General features: G+C 42.9%; 1 protein-coding gene across 1 annotated transcript in view; it reads right to left on the bottom strand.

The window, feature by feature from the left end:
* The window catches only part of GALNT10 (polypeptide N-acetylgalactosaminyltransferase 10), a 133,455-nt gene that overhangs the window by 70,879 nt on the left and 48,357 nt on the right, over positions 1–14,219 (bottom strand). The window contains exons 2-3 of the mRNA XM_075068191.1: positions 3,838–3,940; positions 2,836–2,974 (exon numbers count right to left, since the gene is read on the bottom strand). Coding sequence (XP_074924292.1) covers positions 2,836–2,974; positions 3,838–3,940 — 242 coding nt within the window. The remainder of the gene's footprint in view (positions 1–2,835; positions 2,975–3,837; positions 3,941–14,219) is intronic.

Raw genomic sequence — 14,219 nt, 5'->3', positions numbered from 1 at the left:
CAAACTGGGTAGATTATGAAAAATTAGGGACAACTGGCTTCTCTGCAATCGCAGTGTAACAAAAATTCAGGGATTCACGGTTCATTCTTATCTGTTGTATAATCCACTGTCTTCATATGATTTAACAACGCTGACAGTGTCAAGCAATCACTATACATCACAGTATGGAAGGTTTGCGTTTACTTCAATCACTGTGAAAGCTTGTGAAACTCATGCTTGAGTCTAGTACAAATCTTCTCCTGCGACAGTTCATTCAAGATAACTCACTACTACTGTACAAGATTTATTCAGTGATTGCAATTTTATGACGAAGAATAAATTCCATGGCATCAGGAAATATCTGTTGCCCATTTTTTCCACCGTTAAATCTGCTAGTTATTGGGGGGAGGAAAAAGCAAAGACTGCATATCAGCTACCTCTATTCTCTTTTCAAAACGTAAGACCTTTGCTGACAATGCAGACACACCGACGACAAATAGTGTATTTGAAAGCATCAGTGGCTCAGCTTCATTAAAAACTCTTACTGATCCTCTCCAGCTACACTTGAACAGAGTCAACCCAGAAGTACTATTCTGTTTACTACTAGCAGCCCCCAACAGCTGGCAAAGAGCAGGTGAAGGCACAGATACTGTGGGAAGTTACAGGTGAGACAGAATAAGGCTATTTAATCTGAAAGGTTATAAATGGGGAAGGGCTGGGGATAATCAGTGTCATATTTAACTATCATCACTGTTTGTTTTGCAAACAAAGTTTATTCTCTCTGGTATTATTTCTACAATTGCTTTAAAAGCCCTCTTACATTAGCATGCAATATAGCACAATGTCTTATTTAGATAAATACTGCTTACAGCACACAAGGAAACTGAGCTAAAGAAGCAGAAAGCTATACCTTACTGGCGCTCGAGGTGATCCAGCACTCTGTCCCTGAGCTTCTATGTTTAACAGGCCAACACACACTGTATCTGGTGAGAATCTTAAATCTATAACCTTCTGCCTGGGGCATATTCCTGAATATAAAACCAAGTTCAGCTCCTATTCCAGGAATTAATGGGGTGGTATTAATTCAGAGTATTCTACAACATGCTCAGTTCTTTGGAAAATGCTCTCATAGACTTCATCTTACCCTAACTTCATGATAAATTGCCCTCATCACATCACTATAAAACACTAAATACATCTTTTTAAGGAGGGGAGAATGCACACCAGAACCTTTCGGTCATGGTGCCCTCATTTCAAATCTCCTTTATATATAACCCTGTTCGTTTCTCCAGTTAATCCTAGCATCAATTATATCCAATAACGTTTATCCTCTTCTTGAGACTCACATAATTGCAACTTGCTATGGTAAGGAAAGTTTAACTCAAGAAAACCAGCTGCACTGGTGTTATTAGCCACAGCTTAAATTGTTGGTGACCCAGACACTTCACTTATCAATTTTAACTAGGGACCAGAGTCTGAAGTTAGACATTTTAAAAAAGTAAAAGGAGCAGAATTAGCAATTAGAAGTTAGTAACTTAAAGAAACATTAGGGAACATGAGCCAATACACTAACTCCTCAGGTTAAGGGAGACTGGTACCATCTGAAGTTTAAATTCTCAAAGCTCAAAATAATCCAAATAAATGCAGTTTAGCAGAATTGAAGTTGCCTGAAGCTCAGTTATGTTCCTAATGAGATATCAAGGTTGAGACAGAAAAAGAAAAGATTTTTTTTAAAAAAGTCCTAGCTTCTGATTTGTTTGCAAGACTTCTAGATGAAATTACTGCCATCAAGTTTGAAACAGCTTTCCATGGAATAAATTTGCACTCAAGTATTTAAAAAGATAGGTTCATAAGGTGACTAAAAACCATATACCCCCCATAATCAAAAGCACTCTGTGGGATTGTTTAGGAAAGGCTTACATTTTCAAGCCTTTCATGACTGCATGAACACGAAGGATTTTCTCCTTAGCAATTAGAGAAAAAACTAAGTAAAATTTGATTCCACTCCACAGGAAAGACATCTTAACTAGCTGAATTCAAGACTCAAAAGTAGTTTCTGACTGGAACTACTTTTTGGCCAGGCTTATAATCCCTGGAAAGAGAAGTTTATAATAAAGCTCCGAGTATCTGAGAAAATTCACTGCAATGACCATTCACAATATTAGTCAATCTTTTTGGAAAGCTCCAACATTGGTTTGCCCTCCTAGATGTTTCAAGATTGTGAAACTTAGTTTGTGTCAGACTTCTAAAAGGAATTAAGGGCTCATGGAACTGTACAGTCTCACTTCCAGCTAGTCACTTATGCAAAACTAGCCCAAGTAATTAGTTTCAAAGTCATTACCATCTGATGGCTCTCTGGTGCAGCTGACAAGTGAGCTGGACATTTTAATCCCATTTCCAGTAGAGAGAGCACCATAAAAACTTCACTTTAATTGTTCTATGGTTGTGGTCATTTCAGTACACAAGAATTTAATCAACATGAAAAGTGATCTATGAGGCAGGAGGTAGCCACCTCCCTGAAAGGGAGGAGGCTCACTGGCAAATGCCAGTCTGGGGAAACCTTCGTTGCTTCTGCCCATGCAGCATTTATTTTCTAGCTAAATGTAGGTTTTCAGGCAGTGCTCTTCAGGTGCACACACACAAGAATACGAGTTTATTTTTACTCCAATTAGTGTACACGGTGCTGTGAGGACACCCAAGTCAACAGGTCCCCAGCTTTGGAAGTCTCACATTTGAAGGTTAGACTGCAACTGTACATAAAAATGAAATATAGAAATAGAATAAATTCAAGTGGGAATGGCAAATTAGGGTGTCTGTCTACACATTCACTAACACAAATACCAAGCGTATACTCACTTTGGGTGCCTGATATCTGGAAGGGAGCGATTAAGAGAAATTTTATCGCTCACAAAGATATTAAAACCATTTTCCCTGTATGCTTGGTCCACTTGCTCTGCATCAGTCATCGGGTAAGGTTTTCCCTGCTCTCCATTTCCTATGGATAGATACAAAATAAACCTGTATCATTATGGCGAATCACAGCCTAAGGAGCCAGAGACTGACCCAAAAGCAGTCTTTTTTCCTGTGAAAATTCCTCCTTCAACAACAGTTTGTACACAGTCTGATATTCTGAGTTCTAAGAAATTCTCAGCACTGGGTTAACTTCATCAACTTATTTTAATGGGTACTGTATATTTTGCTAGAAACACACCACTCAGCTGTGCAAATATGAAACATTAAGCTCTTCACTCTAAAGCCAGAATTAAAGGAATAGAGACTGGCAGGACCAAAGCTGGATCCATTAGGTTTCTTTTGGTTTAAAGATGTGAGGGCATGTACATGGCATAAACATTTCTCATCTCAGCCTCCCCACTATCCCAAAGCAGGCACTGACATTTTAAAGGGAAACCTTGGAAATTTTTTGTTAAGGTGAACAAGGCAGCCTTAACTTTATATTTCCATGTTTGTGAGCATCCTTCACCATCGTAACCCTTTTGTATTAGAATTTAAGCATTCTGAATTGTGTCTCAGACTATGGAAACAAACCAGATTCCTCTAGAATGACAGCGCTTCTAGATTTTACAAAACAATAGTTCTACTTTCGTGGGTCTGCAATATTTGTTAGAACTGTACAGGCATCTTTAATTTTTTAAAGAGCACCCACCCTCGAGCTGCCAATATGCTGCCACCATCTTCCTACTCAAGAGACTGGAGAAAATACTTCCAATTCTCTGTATAGAAGTAGCTGATGTTGAGCAGTGTTACGAGCATACTGTGGCTCCACGTTCAGTCTGCTGAATAAGGGACTACACCATTTTATGATCCACATTAGATACATTTATAAGTGATCTTACATACCTATGCGCGCCAAGTCCCTCCTTATAGCTTCTTTATCATGCCAGTCCTTTTTCCTTTGTCCATCATCAAAGTAAACGTCTTTCCTTTGCCTCACATACGAGCCCTTTTAACAAACACAAGATTAGAGCCATTACACTTTTGAAACACATCTACCCATCCACACCAAAGAGAAAAGCCAATCCCCCCTTTCCTTGCCCAAAGCAGAACTTGCAGAAGTGGCAGCTTTTATTTGCAGCTATGTCCAGCAGAAGATTTTGCTAGCCCCAAAACACTGTTCTATAATTATCTCCAAATAGGGTTTTTTTAGTTTGTGTTATCACGTCCTGCAGTACAGGATCATACTTAAAGTGCGAAACATCTGTTAGGAAGGACACTGCTAAAGTCCATTAAAAACTCATTTTCTCATTAGAAGTTTAATGGCCTTTTTTCCTATTTTATAATGGGTGACATATTTCAGAATCATTACTAATCAGCGTACAGTAGCACCTCAGAGTTACAAACACCAGAGTTACCAACTGACCAGTCAACCACACACCTTATTTGGAACTGAAAGAACACAATCAGGTAGCAGAAGAGACCAATAAATAAATAAAATAAAAATAAAAAAGCAAATAAAGTGCTGTGTTAAATGTAAACTACTAATAAAAAAAATATAAAGGGAAAGCAGCATTTCCCCTCTGCACAGTAAAGTTTCAAGCCTGCTTTAAGTCAACGTTCAGTTGTAAACTTTTGAAAGAAACATTTTGTTCAGATTTCAGGGGTAGCTGTGTTAGTCTGCATCAGCAAAAAACAACGAGGAGTCCTTGTGGCACCTTAGAGACTAACAAATTTGTTCGGTCATAAGCTTTCGTGGGCTAGAACCCAATTCATCAGATGTATGAAGTAAAAGATACAGGAGCAGGTATATATACATGAAAGGATGTAGGTTGCTTTACCAAGTGTTAAGTCAGTATAATGAGATAACTCAATCAACAGCAGGATACCAAGGGAGGAGAAATAACTTTTTGAAGTGGTAAGAGAGTGGCCCATTACAGACAGTTGACAAGACGGTGTGAGTAACAGTAAGGAGAAATTAGTATTGGGGAAATTAAGTTTAGGTTTTGTAACGACCCAACCACTCCCACTCTTTATTCAGGCCTAATCTAATGGTATCTAGTTTGCAAATTAATTCCAGTTCTGCAGCTTCATGTTGGAATTTGTTTTTGACTTTCTTGTTGAAAAATTGCCGCTTTGTGGTCTGTTATTCAATGACCAGAGAGATTGAAGTGTTCTCCTACTGGTTTTTGAATGTTATAATTCCTGATGTCAGATTTGCGTCCATTTATTCTTTTGCATAGCGACTGTCCGGTTTGGCCAATGTACATGGCAGAGGGGCATTGCTGGCACATGATGGCATATATCACATTGGTAGATGTGCATGTGAACGAGCCCCGGATGGTGTGGCTGATGTGGTTAGGTCCTATGATGGTGTCCCTTGAATAGATATGTGGACCGATTTGGCACCGAGGTTTGTAGCAGGGTATGGTCCCTGGGTTGGTGTTTTTGTTGTGTGGTGTGTAGTTGCTGTAATGGGCCACTCTCTTACCACTTCAAAAATCATTTTGTTCAGAGTTACAACAACCTCCTTTTTCAAAGTGTTCGTAACTCTGAGGTTCTATCGTACTACCGTATTGGAACAAAATTGGAACGCTACCCTTAATAGCACGTTTTCACATGAAGCGTGACCCCTATTATCTATCCTTTTCACTGTAGCTTTCAAGTTTCAGGAACAATCATCGAAGCATTTTTCTGGGGTGAGGTGTATAAAGGGCACGGTGATACCTGAACAAGACATAGAAATTCTGGTATGCAGGGCCAGAGACTTAATGAATCTCACCCCAGGTTTCTCACCTGAATTTTGGGGGACTAAATAAAATCTGAATAGTTAGAGAAAAAGTTTGTCTGCTAATCATTCTCCATGACGTGATAATACACCAATGTATATAAATGGGTACATTACTAGTAGAAACCACATCATAGAAACAGTTGTTTAATAAACATCAAATAGCAACTATAAAATCCTGGCTTTTCAAAATTCCTCTTGTACTGAATGGTAAATTCCATAAGATAGTATTATGCATTCCAGTAAAAATAAAAGGTACACTTTTCTATCCAGGAGAAATTTTACAGTATAGCTAGTATGTATGGGGATATATATAATTTGTGCATACAGAGAGTAACAGGGTGAAAAGAGGTCATTTTGGTTGCATCTTTTCAATAGAAGGCAGATATGTTTCCTTTGTTAAAAAGCAGAGAAGTGACAGAGCTTACAGTCTGTAAACTAAGATGCATGAAAAAGATGCCTTTAGATTAAAATACTTGCAGCAGAAATATAGTGAGAATGTGAAGCATAAGCACTTCCCAATCATAAGCCTAGAGTTGCTCTCTCTCAAGTAATGCCCCCTCCCCTAAAGTGCAAAACCCCCTCCTATCATTCTATTACTCCATTATAAATGAGTCTGCTGGATTTTTTTCTAAACGTATTCCACGTTTCATGTCACAGGAAGAAATTTACCAACACAGCAAACACTTAGGTCCCCTTTCCTCAATTCACAGATACAGCTCTGGAGACGTAAGGAATTACAAAATAAAAGCATGGCTGGAGCTAGTGCTTTGGATGTCATAATATTAGTAACATTCACAGCTTCATTACTTCCTCTAAATAGCAGGTATATACAGCATTCTACTGGGGCAGTTATCAAAAGACATTCTGGACAAAAAAAAATCCTTGGCCTAGCACAGGGGTCGGCAACCTTTCAGAAGCGGTGTGCCGGGTCTTCATTTATTCACTCTAATTTAAGGTTTTGTGTGCCGGTAATACATTTTAACGCTTTTTAGAAGGTCTCTCTCTATAAGTCTATATATTATATAACTAAACTAGTGTAGTATTGTAAAATAAACAGGGTTTTCAAAATTGTTAAGAAGCTTCAATTTAAATAAATTAAAATGTTGATCTTAACGCGTTGCCGGCCCGCTCAGACGCCCCGCTGCCTGGTCTGGGGTCTGTCACGCTTAGGCTGGGGCGGGCTGAGCGGGCTCTCGCGGACCCGACACCGGCTGCAAAGTACGTCAGCCAGAACCCCAGATCCACAGTGGCGTGCAAGGGCTGCGCCAGGACCCAGAAGGGCTGGGGGCCAGAAGGCCTGAAATAGGGCTGGGTATGGTGAGGGGGTGTAAGGTGTCAGGCAGAGGGGGTGCTGGGTATATGGGTGGCGGTGCCCAGGAGTTCAGGGCTAGGGTTGCAGGTGGATGAACGGACCCAAGCTAGAGGTGGTGATGTATGAGGGAGATTACAGGGCTCAGGGCAGGGCCTGGGGGCTGCGAGGCTCAGGGCAAGTTGCGTGGTGTATGGTGTGGGAGCGTGGGGTCGGGGATCAGGGGAGAGTGCTGGGTGACCTGCTCCCCTAAAACTCTCAACAGCCCTGGCTCCGTGTCCGAACACACCCTCCTGGGACCCTGCCCCAACTAGCCCCCCCAGGACCCCACCCCATCTAAGCCTCGCCTGTCCTTGTCCGAAGACTGGGTCCTACCTCCTACCTGTCCCTTGACTGCCCTGACCTCTCATCCCACAACTCCCGTCCCAGCCAGACCCCCAGGACTCCCATGCCCTATCCAACCACCCCTGCCCTGACAGGACCCCCAGGAACTCCACCGAACCTACCAACCCCCACCACTCCCTGCCTGCCCAACCTCCTTCCAACAACCACCTATCCTCCTGACAGGAACGCCCCAGAACTCAACCTCCACAACCCCCAGTCAAGCCTCCTTGTCCCTACCACCTCCTACAGAGACACCCCACACCCCTGCTTGCTTCCCAGTCCCCTGACTCCCCTGACCCCTATTCACCCCTGCCCCCTCACAAACCTTGGGACTCCTATGCCCCATCCAACCCCACCCCGCCCCTAACCACCCCCTCCGGGATCCCAACCCACTCTGCTACCTATCCCCTCACTGCTCCCACCCCTTATCCAAACCCCCCCAGCCCTAGGCCCCTTACCATGAGGCTCCATACAGAGCTAGATACGCTGCTCTGCTGCGGCACACAGCCCTGCCCCTCCGGTTGAGCGGGGAGCGTGTCTGCCTCCCAGCGGAGCCAAATGCTGCCCCACGGGAGTGCGCAGCCCCGACCCCCAGAGCGTTGCGCGCGGCGGCAGGGCTCCAGGGGAGGGGATAAGGTGAGGGAGGGGCCAGCAGCTCGCTGCGCTCGGCCCCGCATTCCGGCCCAGAAGCTTGGACCCCGCGGCTTGCCGTGCCGGGAGAGTGGGGCCATTTGCCCACCGGTGAGCACGGCCATGCTTCTGCTCCCTGCCCCCGCGGGGGAAGTGGAGGGCAGAGGACAGCGCACCGGGCTGGGCAGGATTTTTAGCGGCATGTTGGAGTCCTGGCAGGCTCCAGCGTGCCATTAAAAACTGGCTCGCGTGCCGTCTTTGGCACGCGTGCCATAGGTTGCCGACCCCTGGCCTAGCATTTTGCACAATCTGATAATAAGCCTGTTTTTATGCCTTGATTTGTCTTGGGAAAATTCTGTTCTTCAGAATATTTCATTCTTCTCTTTTTACCCCAATAAATATTCTAACTGAATGAGCACCAAAGTACTGTACTGCAATCTGCAACTACCGCACATGCATCCAAATACTGTGAACCTAAGCCTTACTTAGTCTAGCCATCTAATAAAATATAAAATTGACCAATCTAACATTTTTAGGACACCCAGACATGTCCCTTGCAGTTCAGAATGTCATCATGAGACTAAATCCCAATTTAATTTAACAGCTGCCACTTTAACACTAACCATATCTAATTGTTCTGCTGCACTAGTGTCATCTATAGTTATCCATTCGTTTCCATGCGTTACAATACAACAATCAAGCCTTTCAGTCTAGGATCACAAAATGACATACAATTAATCTTTACAGCAGCCTGGTAAGATCAGGATTGTACCTATTTTGCAGATGGGCACACCGAAGCATAGCTGAGACTTGCCCATCTCAGACAGAAAGGTCCTATGTATGCGTTCAGACTGCTAAACCCCATTTAATCCCCTTGAATAAAAATGTTTGCAGGGTAGTATATTCAATTTTTCACCTCTTGCTGTCAGCAATTTTAGCTTTACTCTCATGGTTCATGATGTCATGGAAAGCAAGCTGATGGAGGTTCAAAGAAAAGCAACAGAGTCAAATGTCTGTGGTTGATTTATGAGTAAAGATTAAGAGACTTAAATATGGACAAGGATGCCGATAAGTGAGACATTCTCTGAAAATATTTATTGTGTGCAAACAGTAAGGAATTATTTAAAATGGCACACAGCAGTATAACTACATCTCGGAATGTAATTAAGAGAAGTAAAAACCTTGACAAATGAGTGCTGGTTAGGCTGTTAAGGGGAAGTAGAAGAGTTATTGTTTGGGACATTTAAAATTAAAGTAAACAAAATAGTAGGAAAACTTCCTGTGGAGTAAATTCTGTTTAGCAGGGAGATGCACCATCTACCTGAACTTTTCCATCTATTTTATGATTCTATAATTATTGCAGCCTATCTTGTCCATTTTTTTTGGATATCTTCCCACAACCAAAGGTGATGAATCACCTTTTACTTTAAATGTGTGTTACTGGAGAAAATGCCTTTTCTCCCTCCCACCAATAAATACCCCTTTATCAGCCACTGATCTCTGTCCAAATGCAGAGATTGCTAACATTTTTGGATATACAGTAACTCCTCACTTAAAGTCGTCCAGGTTAACGTTGTTTTGTTGCTGATCAATTAGGGAACATGTTTGTTTAAAGTTGTGCAATGCTCCCTTATAACGTCTGCTTTGTCCACTGCTTGCAGAAAGAGCAGCCTGTTGGAGCTAGCTGGTGGGGGCTTTGAACCAGGGTGGACTGGCAGCCTCCCCCATCAGCTCTCCTAAGCTCCCTGTGCTGCAGCCACCCAGAAAGCTATCAATTGCCTGGCAGGTCAGCTGTCCCTCCTCCCATTGCCATGTTCTACTCCTGCCCTCTGCCTTGGAGCTGCTCCCACAGACTCCTGCTTGCTGTGCAGGGAGGGAAGGGGCGGGCTAATGTCATGGTGTCCTCCTCCCCCCTGCTCCTGCACCCCGCTTACCCCTTCTCCATATAAAGCAGGGAGGGGACACGGAGGGAGAGAGACACAGAGAGCCTGGGGCAGCAGCTGCTGTCTCAACTTCCTGATCCACTTAAAAAGACAATGCACTTAAGAGTGGGTCAGCTTACTTAAAGGGGGCGTGTGCATCTCTCTCTCCCACACACAAGCTGTGTGTCTGTCTCTGTCTGCTATGCTGTCTCCTCTCCCTCATTCGTGCTGTCTTGTGAGAGAGGCTATACTAACGTGTTAACCCGTGAGGGCTCAGCCGAGTGTTAGTTCATCATTTAGTAGCAAGGCATTCCCTGGGAAGTATCCCTCCCCCTTTCACCCTCTAACTTCACCACCTCAACCAAGCTTTACAATCATCATAGGAGTAAACAGTATTAAATTGTTTGTTTAAAACATATATTGTGTGTACATCTATATAATATAGAATTTTTTTTCCCCTGGAACCTAACCCCCTTATTTACATTCATTCTTATGGAGAAATTGGATTCACTTAACATCGTTTTGCTTAAAGTCGCATTTTTCAAGAACATAACTACATTGTTAAGTGAAGAGTTACTGTACATTTCATTTAATTAAAATTCTGGAAAACTTATCTTCCAGATACAGTTTGTGACACTCTTCTTCAGTTCATCTGACCCATGACTATTATAAAATTTAGTATTGGGCAATGAGCTGTAGCTCAGACATTTATGTGATAGCCTGGTCTTTCCGAATAAAGATCAATAGCTATGCTCTACATGGACAAATCCTATGTGTTCTTTACCAACAAGTGAGGTGATGGCAGGCCAGAATGATGATGCAGGAGCAAGAAAAATTGGGGTACCGGAGTTATTTCTGGCACAGGAATCTGAATGAGTTTTCAGCATGACTAAGCACACTTTGCTATTCCGCCACAATGGGCAATACAGTTCATCTTGTGTACCATATTTACTTCCAATTTTCCAGACAATATGCCAACAATATCAAACATCTCCCCCAAGTTCTCTTCAAAATGCACTATTATATATTACAGGGTTTTTATTCTCTTGGCATTCTGTTGAAAAAAAGCCAGTTCTGTTCACTAGACTCTCCCTATTTATCAGGGTGTTGCCTGCTCAATCCAAGTCATGAAAATGGTTGGCAAAATAGGAAAGTTTCCTTGCCAGGTGAGGTAGTTTTCTTTGTTTTTTCATTTTCTTTTTAAATACTACTATGCGTGTGAACTTGAGTAAGGCTCCGTGGTTGTCACAGAGGTCACTGATTCTGTGACCTTCTGTGACTTCTGCAGCAGCTTGTGCGGCTGGCCCGGGAGCCACCTGAGCAGCTCGGGCAGCCCCGGGCCAGTCACACGGGCTGCTGCTGGGGCACTTTGGGGAAGCTCAGGAATAAGGACTGGAGTGCAGGGTGGTACTTACCTGGGAGGGGCCTCCCCAGAAGGGTGACAGGAACTCCACTCCCTCAGCTCCTAGCTCCACGTGCTGTCTCCGCAGCGCCCATTGGCCGTGGTTCCCTGCCAATGGGAGCAGCAGAACCGGGGCTTGGGGGAGAGCGATGGCAGCACGTGGAGCTAGGAGCTGGAGGTTGCCATTTCCCAGGAGCCAGGTAGTGAGTCTGTCCCAGCCCCGCCAACCCCTTCTCCCCCTCTGGGCTGCGTCCCCCCTGAGCCATTCCCCAAGTTTTAGTCAGGGGTATATAGTAAAAGTCATGGACAGGTCGCGGGCCGTGAATTCTTGTGTATTGCCCATGACCTGTTCATGACTGACTAAAAATACCCATGACTAAAATGTAGCCTCAGACATGAGTACTGCACTGGGTACTACAGCAACGTGCCAAGCACAAAGCGCCCTGTGTCAGTAACCTCTCTGGCCTCTTGTTTATAGAAGTCTGGGCTTACAAGGCACAGCAGAGAACCATGCTACTTTAGCCATTTTACTGTTTGCTGTGTGGATATCTGTTACAGAAACATCACTGAAAGTCAATCTAGAAATTGTATCTAATCTCATGTTTATTATTTAACAAACAAGGATCAGACTTCTAGACATACAACTAGGGTCCAGTCAGTTTCACGCCAGCCAGGGCCGGCGCTTGCATTTAGGTGGCTTAGGCAATTGCCTAGGGCACCAGCATTATTAGGGGGCAGCATTTTGGTGGAGGGGGCAGCAAGTGGCTCTGGTGGAGCTGCCGCAGGCATGACTGCGGAACCGGGGGACCAGCGCATGGGGCGGTGAAATGGCCGTGCACCTAGGGCGCTCAAACCCCTAGCTCCGGTCCTGACGTCAGCACTGCCAAAAGAGGGAGAGAGGACAGCGTGGGGATACTCGTCATCCACCTCTCTCTCCTGTCCCCCTACTTGTTTCTTCTACCTAGCATCAATGCACAGTAAAACTATGACATTAGAGAGGATTCACACAAGCAAAAAGGGCAAATGTTAACCTGCTTTGGACCCACACACCTCTTTATAAAAGCTATAGTAAATCTCAACTATGGTAAATCTCTGATATAAAATGATCATAACAGCATACGCTACATTTTAGATCTTAGTCTCAGAGACGCAGAAATTACATTACTTAATCCCAGTCAGGAGTACTCCATTACATTTCACTGAATTCAGATAAATATTTCCAAATATATGCTTTAATTGTGCCACTTACAAGCAACCAACATTTTCATAGGTTTTGCAGGTCATCATTAAAATATTATTTTTAAAAGTTTACTGAGAGTCCCTGGCAAGAATGACATCAACATTAGCGACATCTATTGCTAGATGTTAAGGCCTTGTCTGCACTACAGGGGTAAGTTGATCTAAGTTATGCAACTCCAGCTATGTTAATAACGTAGCTTAGGTCGACTTACTGCAGTGTCTACACCGTGCTGTGTCAACAGGAGATGCTCTCCTGGCAATTTTCCTTACTCTTCTCATTCCGGTGGAGTACCAGAGTCGAAGGGAGAACAACCTGTGGTCGATTTAGCGGGTCTTCACTAGACTCACTAAATCAACCCCATGTGCATTGATCGTCACAGCGTCGATCCCTGGTAAGTGTAGACATGCCCTATGTTTGAAGGCTACTATTACCTCTTTACTAGTTGCAGTAGTCAGCCTCATTAAAGTAGTCTGCTTCAGCTTCAATGAAACCTTTCAGCATTCACAACGCTCACATACGCAAGCTGAAGCTGAGTCACTAAGATCAGGGAGGGATTTTTCTTCTTCAGTGTACTGCACTGTTGTGAATTTATCAATAAATGCTGCCAAAACAGTCAAACCCCCTTTTATTATACGATCTCCCTCCTCCCCACACTACAATTCCACAATTATGAAATGTAATTAACAGCAGCAGCACATGGGGTGGGACTGGACTACATGTCATGGATTTAAACAGGGTGGCAGTGGTGCTACCGGGGCCATTTAATAAGTGTTGCTGATGAATAAAAATACATTTGGCAAAATAACTTCAACATCTTTAATTCTTTTATAAAGAGTATTTAAGCATCAAAAATCTAAGCACAACACAAGTGAGGAGCAGATTGTACAGTTTTTTAAATGGAATCCTTCAGGGATGCTGCACAAAATTTATCTTTAAGTAGTAAATTATGGATATTAAGCAGTTTGATAATCCCCATAAGCAGAAACTCTAGACTAAGTATGACCATGCTGCAATATCTAGACAAATCTTTGGGACCGAGTTCAGCTTTAATTTTTAAACAAATGCATTTGTGGGTATAGCACAAGCAAAAAGGGCAAATTTTTTCTTGTGTTTTATCACCAGTACTTACCATGCACTTCAATTTCACATCAAAAGGTATTATCATATTTTGCCTAAGAGAATAAATATGACTATGCCTCGTTCTTGTTTAAAACATTAAATTTTAGTTTAGAAATGTGGAGGACATTCTTTGACAGCTGTATTTACAGAATCTGCATATGCAGGATAGGTAGATAAGCATTTTACAGATGAGGGGTTTTGTCTATACAAACTATAGCTGCAAATTTAAGTGCTGAGCTAAGGCCTATTGAAACTGGAATTTTACGTTTTGCAAAGCAAGAAACTGAGGCAGAGCAAAATTATGTATATTTAATAAGTCAGCTGTAAAGAGAAATTAAACTTTTTATAGATCCCAAAGGTAGATCATCATAATCAAGTCTAACCTCCCATGTAACCGATATAGAATTTCACCCAGTAATTCCTACAGCTAGCCCATAAAACAGGGTTACTCACCTTTGTAACTGTTGTTCTTCGAGATGTGTTGCTCATAT

The sequence above is a fragment of the Chelonoidis abingdonii genome, chromosome 7 (genome assembly GCF_003597395.2).
Source record: "Chelonoidis abingdonii isolate Lonesome George chromosome 7, CheloAbing_2.0, whole genome shotgun sequence".
NCBI lineage: Eukaryota > Metazoa > Chordata > Testudines > Testudinidae > Chelonoidis > Chelonoidis abingdonii.
Note: the sequence above shows the minus strand (reverse complement) of the source record. Positions and strands in the feature narration are given on the sequence as shown.